The following is a 22,950-nucleotide window of genomic DNA, read 5'->3' as shown; positions in this document are numbered from 1 at the left end:
GGAAAGGACTTCAATATAAATATGACCCAATCGACATTTTGTGTTGTACAAACTGAAGTACTCAACATTTTTGAGTACAGGCTATGTTCAAGATGGATTTCCATTGATCTGATCGCCAGCGAGGAAGAAAAACAACACATTTTTTTGGAAAATCAAAAATTCCTGGTGTGGCAATGGCAGTTGATGGAACTCACGTAAATACAATGGCACCGTCAAGAGATAAACTTCAGTATTTTAATCGCAAAGGATTCTCAAGTCTGAATGTTATGGTGGTTAGCCTTTTTCAAAATTAACTTTTACTCAGTATTCTATATATACATATATGTTTTTTGTATGTAGGTGTGTCTGACCACAAGATGCAAATAGGATACGTTTGTGCTAAGTAGCCCGCCAGTAGTCATGATTCTCACATATGATTTGAATTGGTTGGTTGATTTCCGTTGGAGTGTTTTTAATAAATAAATAAATAAATTACACATTTAAAACATAATTTAATGAGTTCTCAAGTATTTTTTTACATAAATACTTACAAATTCTCCATTCTTGCCAATTTACGCAGTTCACTGATCAACGGATAGATCTCGACAAATTTTCGATTTTGAATGATTTCGAAATTAGCGCCATCTGTTATCCACGGAATGTATTTTATCAAGTCGGCAAGTAAGTTCCACTGCATCGAAAACTTAATTTTCGATACGGTTTTAATGATTTCAATGTAATAATTATCGATCGAAACGGATTCAATAATTAGACCCAATAAATACAAAAAAGTAACATATACAACAAAAAACCAAAACACAAAAAAGTGCATTGGAGCAAAACAAAAAATGGGGGTGTTTAGGCAAAAATATATGCATATATGCAATAATCAAAACTGCTGTGACAAAACAAAAACTTACAAGAAACAAAATATACAAATTTTACGAACACAAAAAATATAAATCGGGCGCGAAAAGTAAAAACACCTAATAAATAAAACAAACACCAATCACTAAAAGAATTATACAAGCAAACAAACAGAACAGAGAAGGAAAGAACAAACAAAACGCAGAAACACTAATGCAGCATAAGCACATATATCAGGTTGTTCAATAAGTTTTGTCGTTTGATAAGAAAAACCAAATTTTATGAATCAAAGTACACTTATTCAGTATAATCTCTGTGGCACGGCGACACTATATGGCTTGTAAACAAAGAATCATATGACCAGGGTTTTCATTTACTACTCTGTAGCAGCAAAATTTCTAGCTCTCGTTGTGTTTGTTGTTTTTTTCTTTTTTGCTATTTTCTGTCCTTTATGTACATAAATAAAATAAAGTCAAATTAGTTACACCACTTATAACTCAGGAACGGCGGAACCGATTTGGCTGAAAATTGGTGGGGAGGTAGCTTAGAAGCAGGGTAAGGACATAGGATACTTTTTATCTCTTTATGTTAAAGTTCAATACAACTAATAAATACAAAAATTATACAGTAATACCCCGACTTACGCTACCCCGTTTTACGCGAATTCGAAGATACGCGGTTTTTCATTTTGATTGCCGCGCGCATCGGCTGTCTCGCTCCGCCCACTCAGTGTTCAATTTGCGACAGGTTTAAACGTGTTCCGCGTGAAATTGTTTTAAGTGCGCAGTGCGTTTTACTTATAATTTCTAATTATGTCGTCTAAAAGAACGAAAAATGAGTCATTTGAGCCTAACAAGAAAAGAAAAACACTGTCTTTGGAGTGTAAACTGAATATAATTAAAGACTTTGAAGCAAAAATTAAAATTTGTGAATTGGCAAAGAAATTTGACCTACCGGAATCAACAGTCCGAACGGTTGTAAAAGGTAAAGAAAAAATTATGACCGCTGTGAAAGACTCTCAATCTTTGAATTCAAGTATCATCCGTAAGCGTCACGGTATTATCGCACAGATGGAAACATTGCTACAGTCATGGTGTGATAATCAAGTAAGAGTGAAAAATTGTCCTGTTGATCAAAATACAGTGTGCTTTCAAGCAAAGCAGATTTTTGAAAAACTAAAAAAAGAAGCTGGGGAGGCGGCTGAAAATGAAGTGTTTAAAGCTAGTAACGGCTGGTTCAGCCGATTTAAGAGTCGTTGTAATTGGCATAGCATCGCAGAGAGTGGAGAAGCGGCAAGCGCTGATAAAGAAACTGCATCTCTCTATCCAGAAAAACTCAAAACAATGATAGATGAAGGTGGCTACACTAGTCAAACTATTTTCAACGTAGATGAAACAGGTCTTTTTTGGAAGAAAATGCCTAAAAGAACTTTTATTGCGCGTGAAGAGAAAACTTTTCCAGGTTTTAAAGCCGCCAAGGATCGATTAACAGTGATGGTTGGTGCGAATGCAGCTGGAGATTGTAAATTAAAACCTCTCTTAGTTTATCGCTCAGAAAATCCAAGAGCCTCAAAAAATAAATCTAAAGCTGGTTTGCCTGTCATTTGGTAGTCTAATGCAAAAGCTTGGGTGACAGCTTCTCTTTTTGAAGACTGGTTTGGCCATCATTTTATTCCTGAAGTCGAACGTTACTGCCGATTAAAAGAAATCCCATTTAAAGTGATGCTACTAATTGACAATGCGCCAGGTCATCCTCCCGCAACTCTAATTAATTTCGATCCACGTGTGGAAGTTGTATTTTTGCCACCAAACACTACCAGCTTGCTTCAACCAATGGACCAGGGAGTCATTAAAACATTTAAAGCTTACTACACAAGGCGGTCATTTGCACATCTACATGAAGCTATGAGACAAAACAATGAGCTTTCTGTTAAAGACTTTTGGAAGCAATTCAATGTTTTAGATGCTGCAAGAATTATTGGACAATCTTGGAATGAGGTTTCACAAAAAACTCTCAATGGTGTCTGGAAAAAACTGTGTCCATTTTTTTTCACCTCTGAAACCCAAGGAGAAACCATTTCAGATCCTGAACAAATCGATAGCATAATAGAAGAAGTGGTCGATATCGCCAAGCAATTAAATTTAGAGGTCGATAATGATGACGTTCAAGAATTGCTAGATTCACACAATCAAGAGCTAACAATTGACGAGGTTATAGAAATGCGTAAGTATGAGCAAGATATTGACCAAACTGATTCGCTAGACCCAGTTGAATCGGTAAATCAAATGACAATTGCAAACTTAACAGAAGGGCTCAATTCAATTGAAAAGGGGTTACAAATTTTAGAAAAAATTTATTCTAATGAAGAACGCATTTCTACTACAAAACGAGGGATAAAAAAATTACTGGTATGCTACGAGGAAATTTTACGTGAAAAGAAGAAAAATTTAACTCGTCAGGCAACACTGTTAGAATATATGAAGCCTTCGACATCAAAATAACTTCGGTTTAGCTTACTTTATTCATAACAATGTAATATTTTTTTATTATCCTACACTTTATTAATCATTTTTCTTCTAAATTATTGTTTTCTTTAAACTCTGGTCCCGATTAAACAAACTTTATATGTATTTATATGCAACGTTGAACCCCGACTTACGCGAATTCGACTTACACGGCAACCGCTCGGACCCACCTATCGCGTAAGTCCGGGGTATTACTGTATTTGAAATCATAAGCATTGGTTCAAAATTCATGTAAGAATCATTTGAAAATTTTAGTAATTAAAAAATAGAATGAAAAAAGTAAAAAATTTAGTATATGGGTTAAACTGATTTTGTTTCTGAACGAAAAAATTAATTGGGTTGCGCGAATTACTGATAACGTGGCTGTGTATAAGCGAATTTAAAAGATGCCGGTTAAGAAAACGTACGTTCGCGACAATGGTTTTAGTACAATAGAATTCTTTATTACCAGAATTTCATGGTTTAGCCTAAAACTTAACCTAACATCTTCAACTAGGGGTAAGTATGTATATAAAAAAGGGGAAAGTATATGTAGTTAAAATTAATCTCGAAAATTCATAGTAATTGGGTATTGTAATACATTTGTAATAATATAAAAATGGTAAATATTTTACATAATATAAAAAACATTTTACACACAATTTATTCAATTATTGTCTAATTCACTTTATTAATTTATTTCTTAAAATATTTGATTTTAGATTTATAAAGTCACTTGACGCTACAAGTGCCAAAATAATTTGCATAACATTTTTTTGGTTGAATTTTTCAATTAATTCAAATATTAAGACAGAAAATAGCAAAAAAAGAAAAAAACAACAAACACATGAGGAGCGGTAGCAAATAAATCTTTCATTAGTTCTGCTCTACTACCGCTCCTAATATTTTGCTTCCGCTACGCCGCAGAGCACAGCAATTCCCTTTTTGTTCTCGCTTCAACTGTAGTTTTTTACCTAACAAAACTCGGAGAAGAGCAGAGCACATACTTTAATGCACTGTTTTTCAATCTGTGGGTCGTGACACCTAAGGGGGTCGCGAAGCCTTACTCGGGGGGTCGCCAGCTGAAAGAAAAAGTCGAGGTTCTTACACAACAAAAACACAATTTCAATAAGAAAGATGTGCTTGTTTATTTTTCATTAGTTTATCAAATTGTGGTGTTATGTTTGAAACATTAATAATTAAATCATTTTCTAATTGCGGTCTATTTCTCTTTTTAGTTTTAATGTCTACCATTGAAGAAAATGTCAGTTCACACAAGTATGAAGTGACTACAGAGCCTCAGAGTGCAAGTCTGGAAAGTATGTCAAAAGTTTCTCTTGTAAATTATGCAAGCTTTGTATCATGCAAGGAATATGAGCCAATACTGCAAAACTTTGATCTGATGCATTATCTTCAACAATCTTCTGAATACACGGAAAAGACTCAAACATTTTGTTTTGCAGAGAGGTCGACCACAAACAAAGTTTTGCGTGAAATGCTTTTACTTTATCTTTAACTGTTAAAATATTTTCTTCTCTTCCTTGAAGGTTCTTGTTCAAAAATGCTAATTTCAAGACCCAAATAGGGTCAGGAAAACGGTAAGCATATTCTGATTTTGCATCTTGTAAGAATATTAACAATTCAGCTCTCAGTTCCAGAACTCTTGTCAATACCTTTCCTTTGGATAGCCACCTGACCTCTGTGTGAGAAAGGAGATTTTGATGAAGCGAGCCCATATCTTCACAAACGATTCTGAATAGCCGGGTTTGCAAAGCTTTACCTTTGATAGAATTCACAATTTTTATTACCTCCTTGAGCACGTCATTTAAATCAGAAGGTACTACCTTAGTAGCTAGAGCTTGTCGATGAAGAAAACAGTGTGTCCAGGATATGTTTGGTATTATCGATTTTAATTTTGCAATGCGTCTGCTATTTTTGCCAGTCATAGCTTTAGCGCCATCGTTTCAAATAAAGGGTGATTTTTTAAGAGCTTGATAACTTTTTAAAAAAAAAAACGCATAAAATGCAAAATCTCATCGGTTCTTTATTTGAAACGTTAGATTGGTTCATGACATTTACTTTTTGAAGATAATTTCATTTAAATGTTGACCGCGGCTGCGTCTTAGGTGGTCCATTCGGAAAGTCCAATTTTGGGCAACTTTTTCGAGCATTTCGGCCGGAATAGCCCGAATTTCTTCGGAAATGTTGTCTTCCAAAGCTGGAATAGTTGCTGGCTTATTTCTGTAGACTTTAGACTTGACGTAGCCCCACAAAAAATAGTCTAAAGACGTTAAATCGCATGATCTTGGTGGCCAACTTACGGGTCCATTTCTTGAGATGAATTGTTGTCCGAAGTTTTCCCTCAAAATGGCCATAGAATCGCGAGCTGTGTGGCATGTAGCGCCATCTTGTTGAAACCACATGTCAACCAAGTTCAGTTCTTCCATTTTTGGCAACAAAAAGTTTGTTAGCATCGAACGATAGCGATCGCCATTCACCGTAACGTTGCGTCCAACAGCATCTTTGAAAAAATACGGTCCAATGATTCCACCAGCGTACAAACCACACCAAACAGTGCATTTTTCGGGATGCATGGGCAGTTCTTGAACGGCTTCTGGTTGCTCTTCACCCCAAATGCGGCAATTTTGCTTATTTACGTAGCCATTCAACCAGAAATGAGCCTCATCGCTGAACAAAACACGCGCGCGAAACACATTTCGAACCGAACACTGATTTTGGTAATAAAATTCAATGATTTGCAAGCGTTGCTCGTTAGTAAGTCTATTCATGATGAAATGTCAAAGCATACTGAGCATCTTTCTCTTTGACACCATGTCTGAAATCCCACGTGATCTGTCAAATACTAATGCATGAAAATCCTAACCTCAAAAAAATCACCCGTTAGTAATACATTTTTCCAATCAATATCGTAGTCGCAAGTGCTTTCTAAAAACATATCGTACAAACATTGGCCAGTAGTGTTTGCAGGAAGTGCTTTGCAAAATAAGATTTCTTCCGTAATACTGTCATCTGCTTCAAAGCGCACAAATACTACAAACTGTGCACAGTCGGAAACATCTGTAGATTCATCGAACTGCAAAGCAAAATATTGGCTATTCTTTAATTTTTCGACTACTTGTTATTGAATATAGTTAGTAATGTAAGCCTCCAAATCGTCTATATAATATTGTTATAAAAGTAGTATTAAGTTGTATTTGTATTGCTATATGCATCCCTTATTATGAACAATAGCTGTAGGTATATGGATAGCATTTGTCTTGTTGTAGACATCTGGCGCCGCGGCTGTCTGCTTGTCGAAACAATAGACATCTGGCGCCGCACTGTCTGCTTGTCTACTTAAACAATTGCTGAGTCTGGTGCCGCGGCTGTCTGCTTGCGTCTGGCGCCGTATAGCATTATGTTCTGGTAATTTCCAGAAGGAATATTCTAGAAGGACACGTCGGCATCAGCGAGAAGTGCGTGGCTATATAAGCCGTGGCAGCGCCAAAATAATCAATCAGTGCTAAGAGTAAACTGTTATAGTGTAGACGAGTTGTAAAATAAAGAGTTGTTGAATTGAATTAAACAGTGTTTAAATGGGTTAATCCTCCCCCATCCTACCCGGGAAAAACTGGCGCACCTTAAAGGCGAACACACATCACCACACAACACCAAAACAACTCACCACACCTGTACCCACTAAACAAAAAGGATGGACAGCAGGATAGAGACACATTCGACACAATTCTTTCGTCACATACAGTTCGAGCATTGCATTCGTTTGATACACCGTCCGGTTGCAACATCCATCCCGCATTCCATACTGTGCCGCGTCGACACCATCTTTCGTTTTATTTACTTGGTGCGACATCAATCCTACGGGCTACGTTCAACAAAATACAAACGATCAAATGATCTCACCGAGTACTATTTCGTCGGCTAATCGTACGATTTACATTTTTGATTAATTTTACATTTTTATTTGTAAATGTAAAGTTTTTGTTTTAAATTAAATAAAGTCAAATGGTGTCCAAAAACCAAAAGCATCTTTTTTTCGCCCCCATTTAACTAAACAGTTTTTGGTTTTATTCGTCAATCCAGAGATACGAACCTAGCAAAGTAAACTAGCAAGCAGTAAAATCGTAACAATTGGTGTCAGAAGTGGGATTGTCAAATAATCCAAATTCAAGATGGTTAAATTCGGAGAATTGAGAATTCAGCAATTAATAAATATAGTTTAAAAAAACTAAAAAACACGCTTTTAAAGCATATCAAACTAAAAAGTGAAAATAATTCTTTGTATAAACTAACAATAATAATGAAGGAAAAATTCCTGCATTATTGTGAGAAAAGCGTGGCATGCTCGATATATGAAAAATATGTCACAAAACACCCCACGCTTTTCTCACAATAATACAGGAATTTTTCCTTCATTATTATTGTTAGTTTATACAAAGAATTATTTTTCACTTTTTAGTTTGATATGCTTTAAAAGCGTGTTTTTTAGTTTTTTTAAACTATATTTATTTTTAATTTTTTAGTTTGATGTGAGAAACCCCAAAACTTGTTAAAATATGAACTATGACATGTAGTATTGGTTAAGTAAATCGATACTTAGGCCGTATTTAATATCTACTCGTAACCTTTCATTGACTAATTTTTACATTATTTGCGACCAAATTCTATTGACGACTTTACGAATTATTACTTCTTAATCGAATCATTTCTTCTAAAGCTTCACTGTTACATACCTGTCAAATTTGAACAGTCCAGTTCTTCAATTCGAATACAGTCCAAAGATCTACAACGACTAAGTGCTACATAAGCTTGTCCAGCAGCAAACAGTCGAGAGCCCAGATAAATTACTGCATGTTCTACTGTACAACCTTGAATCTTATGAACAGTCGACGCCTAAATCAGTATGCTATTTAAATGTCACTAAAACTAGTTTTATATAGATGTTGCATACTTCTAAGCGCATCTTTTTGGTGAGCTGCTTAAACTTACTATCGCCTTCCTACGGTGTCGCTCAAATATTCAACGTTTCAGTACCACTTAAAAAAGTTACAAACATACATACATAACGGGTGATTTTTTTGAGGTTAGGATTTTCATGCATTAGTATTTGACAGATCACGTGGGATTTCAGACATGGTGTCAAAGAGAAAGATGCTCAGTATGCTTTGACATTTCATCATGAATAGACTTACTAACGAGCAACGCTTGCAAATCATTGAATTTTATTACCAAAATCAGTGTTCGGTTCGAAATGTGTTTCGCGCTTTACGTCCGATTTATGGTCTACATAATCGACCAAGTGAGCAAACAATTAATGCGATTGTGACCAAGTTTCGCACTCAGTTGGGGTGAAGAGCAACCAGAAGCCGTTCAAGAACTGCCCATGCATCCCGAAAAATGCACTGTTTGGTGTGGTTTGTACGCTGGTGGAATCATTGGACCGTATTTTTTCAAAGATGCTGTTGGACGCAACGTTACGGTGAATGGCGATCGCTATCGTTCGATGCTAACAAACTTTTTGTTGCCAAAAATGGAAGAACTGAACTTGGTTGACATGTGGTTTCAACAAGATGGCGCTACATGCCACACAGCTCGCGATTCTATGGCCATTTTGAGGGAAAACTTCGGACAACAATTCATCTCAAGAAATGGACCCGTAAGTTGGCCACCAAGATCATGCGATTTAACGCCTTTAGACTATTTTTTGTGGGGCTACGTCAAGTCTAAAGTCTACAGAAATAAGCCAGCAACTATTCCAGCTTTGGAAGACAACATTTCCGAAGAAATTCGGGCTATTCCGGCCGAAATGCTCGAAAAAGTTGCCCAAAATTGGACTTTCCGAATGGACCACCTAAGACGCAGCCGCGGTCAACATTTAAATGAAATTATCTTCAAAAAGTAAATGTCATGAACCAATCTAACGTTTCAAATAAAGAACCGATGAGAGCAAATTTTATTCGTTTTTTTTTTAAAAAAAGTTATCAAGCTCTTAAAAAATCACCCTTTACATACAATGGAAGCGGATGGAATTAATGTGGACGAGTTCGAATTGGTTGGGCCAGAAACTTCTACAAAGGTAGAAGAAAAAAAGGTGCGTGGAGTCCCTACGCGCGGATGAAGTTATACTTCTTAGTGATATTCAGAAATGCATATCATTTTGTATGAAAGAAAACTAGAAAACTTAAATTCACATTTTATAAATTTATTATGCACATAAAATGAAGAATAAAGCAAAGTCTAAATGAATGAATTTTGACTCAGAAAGTAGTTCCGTCTCTTCGTTGCGGAAGAGAATATGCAGCGTAATCATCTCTCTTTTGTTCTTCGCCAATTTGGCTGCCGGATTGACTTGTGAAGATCAATTTTTTGTTGGTGACATATTCATATGTGTACGCATATGTATGTTTGTATGCTTGTGATTTATTTGTTCGGCAATGTATGCAAATATATGTACATATAAGTATATATGAATGTATGAACATGCAAGTCAATGCGTGCACATGCGTATACATACACTCATATGAGCATGTGCAGATACACAAGATAGGATAGAAGATGTATGCCTTTTAACATCGTATACTATACAAATAAATATTTTTCTTACTAATAGAAATTAAAATAAAGAAAAATATTTATTTTTATAGTATACGATGTTAAAAGCAAAAAATTAAAAATTTATTCTGTCGGGATTCGAATCTGGGACCTGTGTTAGCATCTTGACCTTCCAAGCGCTTACCACCAACACCACCATTGACAATTAGGTTGCGCTGACTTAAGTATATTTTGGTTACGAATGCAAGAAACATACGATGGTTCTAATAATTTTGTTTAAGTATAGAAATATACATACTTTGTAGAACATTTGCTTTCGCAATAAATTTATCACAGCAATATACATATACATAATATGTATATACATATGTATACATAATATTGCTGTGATAAATTTAATTTCTATTAGTAAGAAAAATATTAATTTGTATAGTATACGATGTTAAAAGCAAAAAATTAAAAATTTATTCTGTCGGGATTCGAACCTGGGACCTGTGTTAGCATCTTGACCTTCCAAGCGCTTACCACCAATACCACCATTGACAATTAGGTTGCGCTGACTTAAGTATATTTTGGTTATGAATGCAAGAAACATACGATGGTTCTAATAATTTTGTTTAAGTATAGAAATATACATACTTTGTAGAACATTTGCTTTCGCAATAAATTTATCACAGCAATACATTTGCATAATATGTATATACATATACATAACATTGCTGTGATGCCCTGAGAAGTATAGTCTTAATAAATTTATTTTTAATTTTTTGCTTACTAATAGAAATTAAATTTATCACAGCAATATTATGTATATGTTTATGTATATTGCTGTGATAAATTTATTTTCTATTAGTAAGAAAAAAATATTTATTAGTATTGATTTCCAAAAGCACAGAAATGATTCTGTGAATTTATTCATTAAAATCGCCACTCAGAAGTCATTTTATCCCTTGTAAGCGAGCGATTTTCTTAAATCTCACGCTCCCAGATAAAACCATATACCTCGTCCTCGTGGGTCAGTTTCAAAAACCACAGAAATGATTCTGTGTGATTCTGAAAGGCCAACGCAGAGTATTTCAACCAAAACATACGTAAAATAGTTGAGAATTCGCAGAAATGAAAGACAAACGAAAGAAAAAGAAGTATAACTTCAATAATGCACAAGCATACAAACATACATATGCGCACACATGCGAATATGTCACCAACCAAAAATTGAAACATTGTTCTACAAAAACAACAACAGCATAAGCATGGAACATTGTGTTGTGTTGTTGTGTCGGCCGAGCTGTGCCGAAAGAAACGAACAAACGATCGCTGATTGTCACCGCTTCGCTTGCTGCTCGCACATCTTCGCAGACAAGGTTGCGTTACATTCATATGGATGGAGCGAGGTTGCGCAACTTTGCGTTACTTTTATATGGAAGGTTGCGCAACCAGAATCTATCGCAACCTTTTCCGGCGTCGTATAAGAAGTATAACTTCAAAAAGTAGAAGAACAACGAACATCATCAAGTGTAGACATGAACTTGCTGTTAGTGGCTATTAAAGAAATAGATCGTCTGGCACAGCAAATGACGCAAATAGCCGAAAATCCATCACAGTTAGAGTCTCGCCTTACACAACAAATGACTGAAAATAATACGCAGTTAGAAAAGCGTTTGGTACAACAGATTACAGAAAATAATACACAAGTGCAAGAGAAATTTTCAAAATTTGAAGACGAATTAAGCACTTTAAAAAATGACGAAGAAAATTTAAAATCAGAAGTTCTTCAATTAAGTAATCGTGTGCGAGAACTGCAACTACATGGCCCTGCGCCATCAACAAATAATCAAAGATTGAAGGCACCCACATTCGATGGAAGTATTCCATTTCAAATCTTCAAACTTCAGTTTGAAAAGACAGCAATGGCCAATAACTGGAACGCAGCGGACAAAGTGGCGTCCTTGTTTGTATCATTGAAAGGACCTGCGGCAGAAATCCTTCAGACTATTCCAGACTGTGAACGGGACAACTATGAGGCATTGATGAGTGCGATAGAAAGACGATGTGGTAGTGAGCACCGGAAACAAATATACCAGATCGAACTGCAAAATAGGGGTCAGAAGATGAACGAGTTATTGCAAGAGTTTGCAACTGAAATAGAACGACTGGCTCATTTGGCAAATGCAGATGCACCTGTGGATTACATTGAGAGGGTAAAAATTCAATGTTTCATAAATGGAATTCGTGATGTGGACACCAAACGCGCCACATATGCATTGCCAAAAAGAACGTTTGCTGAAACGGTTTCGCACGCCCTCACACAGGAAACAGCTTCCCTACTAAGTAAACCAGCACACAAAGTACAAAGGGTTGAGATGGAACAACCGGCGCTGATGGAAGAAATATTGAAGACTCTGAAGACAATTGCTGCACCGCGAGTAAATACAACAGGAAGATGTTTCAACTGTGGAAAAGCGGGTCACTTTGCCCGAAATTGCAATATAAAAGTAAACCCATCAAAACGGAAACAACCAACAGATAACGAGGACGGAGCATCCACATCTCACAAGTCGTTAAACTAAAACGGAACAGTTCAAAGGGGCGTGAGCTGGTTCCCACAACTATTTGCCCCGCCATCTCGATATCACAAATAGGTCGCCATGACAACAATCTTACTATCAACGGCATCGTAAATGGACGACTGTCAACGCTTACTTTGGATACTGGTGCCACACATTCAATTATCCGACCGGATGTGGTAAGAGGAACGGTTGAACCATTAGTCGGTTGCAACGGCCACCGGGGAGGAAGCAGCTGTCGCGGTAAAGGTGTTTTTCGAAGTGATGATTGGTACCCTGGAAGTTAATCACACCTTCATCGTAGCAGAAATCACGGATGAAATTATAATGGGAGTAGATTTCATGATTGATCACGGGGTTACTTTGGATTTAAACAAGCAAATGCTGTTTTGCCAGAACATGGAGATGCCTATAAACACCGGATATGTGACCAACGTTGAAAGTAAGAGGGTGATTGTTGATGATAATCAGAGTATTCCACCAAAATCTGAGGCAATTGTATGGGCTAAAGTGAATGGAGGAGGTGGGACTGAAGAATTGTGGATTGTGGAACGAACAAAAACGTAGATACACCCATATTGGTAGGAAGAACGCTTGTGAAAACTAGAGAAGACGCCACCATTCCGGTCAGAGTAGAGAATGAATTCAACACGCCTATAAGTCTGAAGAAAGGAGCATTAATTGGACAATGCCAGAATATAAGTGCAATAGCACGATGCGAACGGTCACAACAGAAGCCTACTATTGAGCCACAGCAGATAAGTCCTACACTCCTAAACAATTTGCTGAACGAGGTGCATGGAAAAGAAAATTAAAAGCAGAAAAACTATTAGAAAAATACGCATCCATATTTGCCAACGAAGGAAACAACACAGAAAGAACCAGCATTGTCAAACATCGCATAAATACCGGAGACGCTAAACCAATCCGACAAGCTCCGCGCAGGGTTCCACTAGCAAAACGTGAGGATGCTAACAAAATTATTGAAGACATGCACAAAAACGGTGTAATTGAACCTTCAATAAGTCCATGGAGCTCACCTATCGTCTTAGTTAAAAAGAAAGATGGTAGCACCCGTTTCTGCGTAGATTATAGGAAGTTGAATGATGTCACAAAGAAAGACAGTTATCCTCTACCAAGAATCGACGATACATTAGACACCTTGTCTGGAGCGAAATGGTTTTCTACATTAGATCTACAAAGTGGATATTGGCAAGTCGAGATTGATGAATGTGACCGTGAAAAGACCGCTTTCAGTATATGCGACGGGTTATGGAAATTCTCTGTGATGCCATTTGGGTTATGTAATGCGCCTGCAACGTTCGAGCGACTGATGGAACATGTGTTAAAAGGACTCAACTGGAAGACATGGTTGGTGTATCTTTATGACATTATCATCATGGGAAAAAGTTTCGATGATCATCTGAAAAATCTAGAGGAAGTCTTTCAGCGAATAGCATCAGCCGGATTACGCTTGAGTCTCAAAAAGTGTTCATTATGGAAGAAGCAGGTCACATATCTCGGCATATCTCCGCAGCTTCCTTGGCTTATGCACGTATTACCGCCGTTTTGTACCTGGATTTGCGAACGTGGCTAGAAGTTTACATGATTTAACAAAGAAGAATCGCCCGTTTGTATGGCAGTTGGAACAAAAAAACGCGTTTGAGCAGCTGAAAGAACTACTTTGTACGACGCCGATGTTAGCTTATCCAATACCTGGAAAGAAATTCATCCCGGATACAGATGCGAGCGCTTATGGAATTGGAGGTGTCCTGTCTCAGCTCATCGACGGACAAGAAATAGTAATTGGGTATTACAGCAGAGTGCTCGGGAAACCAGAGAAAAACTACTGTGTGACGCGAAAAGAACTACTAGCTGTGGTGGAATGTGTAAAACATTTCCACAAGTATTTGTATGGACAACGATTCTTGCTGAGGACTGATCATGCAGCATTAAAATGGTTATTACAGTTTAAGAATCCGGAAGGCCAAATTGCACAATGGATCGAAAGATTACAGAATTACGACTTCGAAACGGAACATCGAAAGGGGATTCACCACAAAAATGCGGATGCATTATCACGTCGCCCTTGTCCACTGGAATGTAAACATTGCTCCAAATCAGAAGGAAAAGAAGGTATAATCGACGTGCGATTACTGAATATAGAACCTGAAGATGATTGGACTCCTCACCGCATCAGAATCAATCAGCTGGAGGACCCTGATCTTGCAAAGCTGGTAATGGCCAAAGAAAATGGGGTACGACCACCAAAGGAACAAATAAGTAGCGAGAGTCCAACTGCAAAAGCATATTGGGCCCAATGGAACAGCATAAACCTCGTTAATGGATACCTTCATCGTACCTGGGAAAGCGAAGATGGCAAACAGTCTCGTCTGCTGATCATAGTACCGAAGTCCATGATCCCGAAAGTATTGAAAGAATATCACAATGGACCTAGTGGAGGGCACCTTGGAATTACAAAAACTATAGAGAAGATTAAACAACGGTTCTACTGGATCGGTTGTCGAGATTCCATAGCAGAATGGATAAGTAATTGCGTAGAGTGCATGGCAGCTAAAGGTCCTAAAGCCAAAAGTCGCGGTAGGCTGCAACAGTACAACGTGGGATCACCATTTGAACGAGTCGCAATGGATGTTGCAGGTCCGTTCCCAACCAGTACGGCCGGAAACAAATATCTACTGGTTGTCATGGACTATTTCAGTAAATGGCCAGAAGTATATGCCTTACCAAACCAAGAAGCGAAGACAGTAGCCGAAGCGTTTGTAGAAAATTGGATAACAAGGTTCAGAGTGCCCGTCGAATTACACTCAGATCAAGGCAGGAATTTCGAATCTTCCATTTTCCAAGAAGTCTGTACATTATTGGGCATCCACAAGACACGGACAACAGCGTTACATCCACAATCAGATGGAATGGTGGAGAGATTCAACCGAACGCTCGAAGAACATCTGCGGAAAATCGTTGATAAAGATCAACGGAATTGGGACAAGTGCATCCAGATGTTCCTGCTGGCGTATCGTTCAGCGAAGCACGAGACAACTGGTTACACGCCAGCAAAGATTATTTTCGGATCTGATCCGCGACTCCCTGCTGATCTTAAGTTTGGAACGAATCCTACAGCTGTAAGAAATGATGGAGATTATTGTTCTGCCTAAAAGGAAGAAATGAATGAATTGCATCTAATGGTAAGACAGCATACGCATCTGATGAGCAATAAGATGAAGGACCGGTTCGATCAAGCGGCAAATTCAAAAGGTTTTGAAGAAGGTGATCTGGTCCTGTTGTACAATCCACTTCGAAAGAAAGGCTTGTCCCCGAAACTGCAGACAGCCTGGGAAGGACCCTATATGGTGATGAAACGACTAAATGACGTGGTATACCACATACAAAGAAATGGAAAAGCACGATGTAAAATGAAAGTAGTACATTTGGAGAGGCTCGCCCTATTTGGTTCAAGAGGATTTGTGCCTAGGCTTTAGTGGAGGGCAGTGTTACAAAAGTAGTATTAAGTTGTATTTGTATTGCTATATCCATCCCTTATTATGAACAATAGCTGTAGGTATATGGAACAGCATTTGTCTTGTTGTAGACATCTGGCGCCGCACTGTCTGCTTGTCTACTTAAACAATTGCTGAGTCTGGCGCCGCGGCTGTCTGCTTGCGTCTGGCGCCGTATAGCATTATGTTCTGGTAATTTCCAGACACAATATTCTAGAAGGACACGTCGGCATCAGCGAGAAGTGCGTGGCTATATAAGCCGTGGCAGCGCCAACATAATCAATCAGTGCTAAGAGTAAACTGTTATAGTGTAGACGAGTTGTAAAATAAAGAGTTGTTGAACTGAATTAAACAGTTTTTGGTTTTATTCGTCAATCCAGAGATACGAACCTAGCAAAGTAAACTAGCAAGAAGTAAAATCGTAACAATATATAGTAATGTAAGAACCCATTTACATATCCATTTACATATTTACATTACCTTATTATAACTAATACTACCTTAGTTTTAAGAGAAATTAGAGTAAGAGAACAAGAAGATATTAGAAGAGTAATTAGGATTAAGCTTTATAATAAGATAGGATAAGTGTAAATGATACAAAAATAAAAAAGTAGTTCTTTAACAGACACTAACGAAAGCGTTTGTTTAATTCCGAGAACGTGATTATATCCTTGGTCATATCGTTTATTCTGCGTGAAATAGTATTGTCAGAAAGTGGTATTTTTCTTAATTTGTTTGTCTCCTGCTTACTGACCATAATTTCAATCATATCGAGTGCCGCTGGCAAAGTAAGATTTTCGGCAATTGTATGTGGTTTCCCTGCTTTAGCAACTCGATATGCAACTTCGTAGCTAATAATGTTGACTCGTTGACACTGGATGCCTGAAAATAGCTCACCGAAATTAAGTATAATCAAAAGTTGTATGCAAATAACAAAGAAATAAACACCAACAGTAAAAATATAGAATAAAAAAACTAAAAAACATGCTTTGGCGATAACGTAAACTAAAAAATCAAAAATAATTGTTAATATGGAAAATAAATAAATAAAGAAAAAATAGTATTATTGTGAAAAAAGGGTGGTACGCTTTTTAAGAGCTGATTTATAGTGCACCCCACGCTTTTTTCATTATTTTCTTACTTACCTGAATTATAGTATTTTGCTGACTAAGAGCTTTCAACTTTTGTTCAAAGAAATCCAACGGCTTATCAGCTTCTTTTTGATGCTTCACATACGTTCATATGAAGAGTGAGGCAACAAAACAAAAAATGTTGGGCTAGTAGCAACGATCTAAGAAGTAGTAATAAGAAGGACTGCATACAACAATTGAGAAAAGAAATATTTGAAGATATAAAATAAAAAATTAAAACATGAGCACTGAATTAAAATTAGCCACAAAACAAATCAGTTGTTGTCTTTAGTTAACCATTAATAAGCTATTTTAGTTTGAATTTTCGTATTTTTTTTTTGCTTGAAAAGAAGAATTATAGGTCTTTATATTCATATTTTAGTTGCACAACTGAAGAATGTAATTAAGAGAAAAATAACACTTGTTTTATTCCTTAAGTATTATCCAAACTAATTTATATATGACAGTTAAGTTTTAGAGTATGACATCTTCAGTTCGCTCCGAGTTTCCTAATATACGTATATAGCTTTTAATTGTGGTTTGAGTTCGGGGGGAATGGATGAATTATGTGCTTTCGGTTGTTTCGAACGAATCGTCCACTGAATTGCTTTCGAAAGCCTCCAAAACTGCCTTTATCATTTACTGCTCCTAAAGCCACCTAAAAATAAAAAATGAGTTTCATTAATTAATATGAGAATTGGGCTTTAATACAGCATTCTCCGAATTCGACGATAAAATGGGTATGGGCTGATGAGAATCTCCTCTCGGTTAAGATATTCGCACCAAAAGTCCGAAAATTCACAAATTATTATAAAAAATGAAAATTTTTATGTATTGTGCATTTTTCTGTTAAATTAATTCAATATTATATCAACTAACACATTAATAAAGAGTTTTATACATTTATGTTATTATAACTAATGCGCGAATAGTTTTAAATTAAAATTGCAGTTTTCCTAAATTTGAGTGATTTGCTTAATAACAAATATATACATAATAGTAAGGGAGGGCTAAGTTTGGGTTAAACTGAATATTTTATACTCTTGCAAAGCCAGGGACAAACCTTCAGATGTAAAACGTCCAAGCAATTGTATATATTTAATACTTTATATAACTCATGCACTGAAAGACACATAAGATTTGATAGAAAAATGAAAATCCTTCCATGAAGTATATGGAAGTTCGGGTAGTATCCGATTTTTTACTATTTTTCCCCAATACTTACTGTTAACATGCCCGTACTAAAAAGCTAATCATATTGCTACCCGGAAGTTCGAAAATCGTGATATTAGTTATATAGGGTCTACGTCAAGTTTTCCCTCAAATTTATAAATTTTAGGCACAAAGATACAAAATTATGAGTAAAACACGCTCTCTCATTTGCATTGGCATAACTCAGATGTTGGCCGATATATGCGGTACAAAGTCACTCGGAAGTTCGAAAATCTTTATGTTAGGTATATGGGGGCTAAGGGAAGTATTGACCCTATTCAACCCATTTTTGACATACAGATATACCATTACCAGCGAAGGATTATCCTTCATTTTCAATCATACTGAGCAATATTCGGTAATAAAATGACATGCAAAGTGCGTTCCAAAGTAACAGGAATCTTTTAGAAGTTGTTGGGTTTTAAGTGTCAATATGTTTCTGTTATCGGTGCGAAAATAAGTTTCGAACAAAGAGCTAACATTAAATTTTGTTTTAAAATTGGTAAAACTTTTACCGGAACGTTTCAATTGATGAAACAAGTTTATGGCGATGATTGCCTATCCCGTAACAGAGTGCACGAGTGCTTTCAACGTTCAAAGTGGTCGTGAAGACATAAATGACGATCAACACGTTGGCCAATCAAAATCCGAGATCACCGGAAATTTCATCAAAACTGTGCGTGAATTCATCAAAAATCAGCCAAAAGCATTCATGGAAATGAAATTGAACATCTCCAAAACATCGATTTATCGCATTTTGACCGAACATTTGGGTTTACCAAAGGTGTATGCAGGGTTCACTCCGCAAAAATTGACTGACGACCAAAAATTGCTCAGAATCCAACATTCGAAGGACCATTATTTGACAAAAATCACATTTTAACCAGTAACCACTCCCCGTATTCACCTGTGCGACTTCTTTCTTTTCAGAAAAAGTATGTACCCATGAAAGGAAAGGGTTATGCAAACGTAGAGGCCATTCAAAAGTCTTGCACTGGCATACTGGCGGCCATACCGGCCAACGAGCTAATACTTTATATTTAAAATTGATACAATTGCATTATATTTAAGTGACAGTGATGATGAAAATAATGTAAACATTCGTCGTGAGCGCAGAAATTTGAGGAATATTTCAAAAGACGTGTTGGAAATGGATCACTATAAGTGAATTGTACTATTTAAGCTAAAAAAAACAACATTTTATTTACATATATATGTATGTATGTACATACGCAGTTTCACAAAAATTCTTATATCAAAAAAGGGCATTTATATACATTTTGGGGGAACGCGAAAATTAATTTGGAAACGACAAAAGACAAAGTTCTCTTTCTCCAAAAATAAAACTTGCTGCATGTCTACGTTTCTTAGCCACAATCACCATTGTATTGGAAAGGACTTGAATATAAATATGGCCCAATCGACATTTTGTGTTGTACTAACTGAAGTACTCAACATTTTTGAGTACAGGCTATGTTCAAGATGGATTTCCATTGATCTGATCGCCAGCGAGGAAGAAAAAAAACACATTTTTTTGGAAAATCAAAAATTCCTGGTGTGGCAATGGCAGTTAATGGAACTCACGTAAATAAAATGGCACCGTCAAGAGATAAACATCAGTATTTTAATCGCAAAGGATTCTCAAGTCTGAATTTTATGGTGGTTAGGCTTTTTCAAAATTAACTTTTACTCAGTATTCTATATATACATATATGTTTTTTGTATGTAGGTGTGTCTGACCACAAGATGCAAATAGGATACGTTTGTGCTAAGTAGCCCGCCAGTAGTCATGATTCTCACATATGATTTGAATTGGTTGGTTGATTTCCGTTCGTGTGTTTTAATAAATAAATTACACATTTAAAACATAATTTAATGAGTTCTCAAGTATTTTTTTACATAAATACTTACAAATGCTCCATTCTTGACAATTTACGCAGTTCACTGATCAACGAATAGATCTCGACAAATTTTCGATTTTGAATGATTTCGAAATTATCGCCATCTGTTAGCCACGGAATGTATTTTATCAAGTCGGCAAGTAAGTTCCACTACATCGAAAACTTAATTTTCGATACGGTTTTAATGATTTCAATGTAATAACTATCGATCGAAACGGATTCAATAATTAGTCCCAATAAATTCAAAAAAGTAACATATACAACAAAAAGACAAAACACAAAAAAGTGCATTGGAGCAAAACAAAAAATGGGGGTGTTTAGGCAAAAATATATGCATATATGCAATAACCAAAACTGCTGTGACAAAACAAAAACTTACAAGAAACAAAATATACAAATTTTACGAACACAAAAAATATAAATCGGGCGCGAAAAGTAAAAACACCTAAACAATAAAACAAACACCAATCACTAAAAGAATTATACAAACAAACAAACAGAACAGAGAAGGAAAGAACAAACAAAACGCAGAAACACTAAGGCAGCATAAGCACATATACCAGGTTGCGCAATAAGTTTTGTCGTTTGATAAGAAAAACCAAATTTTATGGATCAAAATACACTTATTCAGTATAATCTCTGTGACACGGCGACACTAAATGGCTTGTAAACAAAGAATCATATGACCAGGGTTTTCATTTACTACTCTGTAGCAGCAAAATTGATGTAGCGGTCGCAAAAAAAAGGGAGCGGTAGTAGAGCAGAGCTAATGAAAATTTTCATGTGCTACAGCTCTCGCATGTGTTTGTTGTTTTTTTCTTTTTTGCTATTTTCTGTCCTTTATGTACATAAATAAAAAAAAGTCATATTAGTTACACCACTTATAACTCAGGAACGGCGGAACCGATTTGGCTGAAAATTGGTGGGGAGGTAGCTTAGAAGCAGGGTAAGGACATAGGATACTTTTTATCTCTTTATGTTAAAGTTCAATACAACTAATAAATACAAAAATTATATTTCAAATCATAAGCGTTGGTTCAAAATTCATGTAAGAATCATTTGAAAATTTTAGTAATTAAAAAATAGAAAGAAAAAAGTAAAAAATTTAGTATATGGGTTAAACTGATTTTGTTTCTGAACGAAAAAATTAATTGGGTTGCGCGAATTACTGAGAACGTGCCTGTGTATAAGCGAATTTAAAAGATGCCGGTTAAGAAAACTTTCTTTCGCGATAATGGTTTTAGTACAATAGAATTCTTTATTACCAGAATTTCATTGTTTAGCCTAAAACTTAACCTAACATCTTCAACTAGGGGTAAGTATGTATATAAAAAAGGGGAAAGTATATGTAGTTAAAATTAATCTCGAAAATTCATAGTAATTGGGTATTGTAATACATACATTTGTAATAATATAAAAATGGTAAATATTTTACATAATATAAAAAACATTTTACACATAATTTATTCAATTATTATCTAATTCACTTTATTAATTTATTTCTTAAAATATTTGATTTTAGATTTATAAAGTCACTTGACGCAACAAGTGCCGAAATAATTTGCATAACATTTTTTTGGTTGAATTTTTCAATTAATTCAAATATTAAGACAGAAAATAGCAAAAAAGAAAAAACAACAAACACATGCGGAGCGGTAGCAAATAAAAACTTTTATTAGCTCTGCTCTACTACCGCTCCCAATTTTTTGCTACCGCTACGCCGCAGAGCACAGCAATTCACTTTTTGCTCTCGCTTCAACTGTAGTTTTTTACCTAACAAAACTCGGAGAAGAGCAGAGCACATACTTTAATGATACATATTATGCTACGGCTCTGCTGTGGCTCCCGACAAAGAGAGGTCGGTAGCGATAGCGATAGCAAAATGAAATGCTACGGGAGTAGCGTAGTTTTTGAAGCGCTGGATATGACAGATTGAAATGAAACTTCACATACGTTCATATGAAGAGTGAGGCAACAAAACAAGAAATGTTGGGCTAGTAGCAACGATCTAAGAAGTAGTAATAAGAAGGACTGCATACAACAATTGAGAAAAGAAATATTTGAATATATAAAATAAAAAATTAAAACATATAGCACAGAATTACAATTAGCCACAAAACAAATCAGTTGTTGTCTTTAGTTAACCATTAATAAGCTATTTTAGTTTGAATTTTCGTATTTTTTTTTTTTGCTTGAAAAGAAGAATTATAGGTCTTTATTACATATTCATATTTTAGTTGCACAACTGAAGAATGTAATTAAGAGAAAAATAACACTTGTTTTATTCCTTAAGTATTATCCAAACAAATTTATATATGACAGTTAAGTTTTAGAGTATGACATCTTCAGTTCGCTCCGAGTTTCCTAATATACGTATATAGCTTTTAATTTTGGTTTGAGTTCGGGGGGAATGGATGAATTATGTGCTTTCGCTTGTTTCGAAACGAACCGTTTGAATCGTCCACTGAATTGCTTTCGAAAGCCTCCAAAACTGCCTTTATCATTTACTGCACCTAAAGCCACCTAAAAATAAAAAATAAGTTTCATAAATTAATATGAGAATTGGGCTTTAATACAGCATTCTCCGAACTCGACGATAAAATGGGTATGGGCTGATGAGAATCTTCTCTCGGTTAAGATATTCGCACAAAAAGTCCGAAAATTCACAAATTATTATAAAAAATGAAAATTTTTATGTATTG

General features: G+C 36.0%; 2 protein-coding genes and 1 pseudogene across 2 annotated transcripts; 2 read left to right on the top strand and 1 right to left on the bottom strand.

Moving 5' to 3' along the window:
- Nucleotides 1-1,844: 1,844 nt before the first annotated feature.
- On the top strand, nucleotides 1,845-2,456 carry LOC125776142 (tigger transposable element-derived protein 1-like). Its single transcript, XM_049447024.1, has one exon. It carries the CDS (start codon nucleotides 1,845-1,847, stop codon nucleotides 2,454-2,456), a length of 612 nt encoding a protein of 203 aa, XP_049302981.1.
- Nucleotides 2,457-2,567: 111 nt separating this feature from the next.
- LOC125776141 (tigger transposable element-derived protein 1-like) lies at nucleotides 2,568-3,347 on the top strand. Its single transcript, XM_049447023.1, has one exon. The coding sequence runs from the start codon at nucleotides 2,568-2,570 to the stop codon at nucleotides 3,345-3,347; it is 780 nt and encodes a 259-aa protein (XP_049302980.1).
- A 7,499-nt stretch (nucleotides 3,348-10,846) lies between these two features.
- LOC125776905 (small nucleolar RNA U3) lies at nucleotides 10,847-10,976 on the bottom strand (annotated as a pseudogene).
- Between the last annotated feature and the right edge of the window lie 11,974 nt (nucleotides 10,977-22,950).

This window comes from Bactrocera dorsalis, chromosome 2 (genome assembly GCF_023373825.1).
Source record: "Bactrocera dorsalis isolate Fly_Bdor chromosome 2, ASM2337382v1, whole genome shotgun sequence".
Lineage (NCBI taxonomy): Eukaryota > Metazoa > Arthropoda > Insecta > Diptera > Tephritidae > Bactrocera > Bactrocera dorsalis.
Note: the sequence above shows the minus strand (reverse complement) of the source record. Positions and strands in the feature narration are given on the sequence as shown.

Excerpts from the sequence above, each read along its gene's own strand:
- LOC125776142 (XM_049447024.1), top strand. The coding sequence starts at position 1,845 with ATGACCGCTGTGAAAGACTCTCAATCTTTGAATTCAAGTATCATCCGT.
- LOC125776141 (XM_049447023.1), top strand. The coding sequence starts at position 2,568 with ATGCTACTAATTGACAATGCGCCAGGTCATCCTCCCGCAACTCTAATT.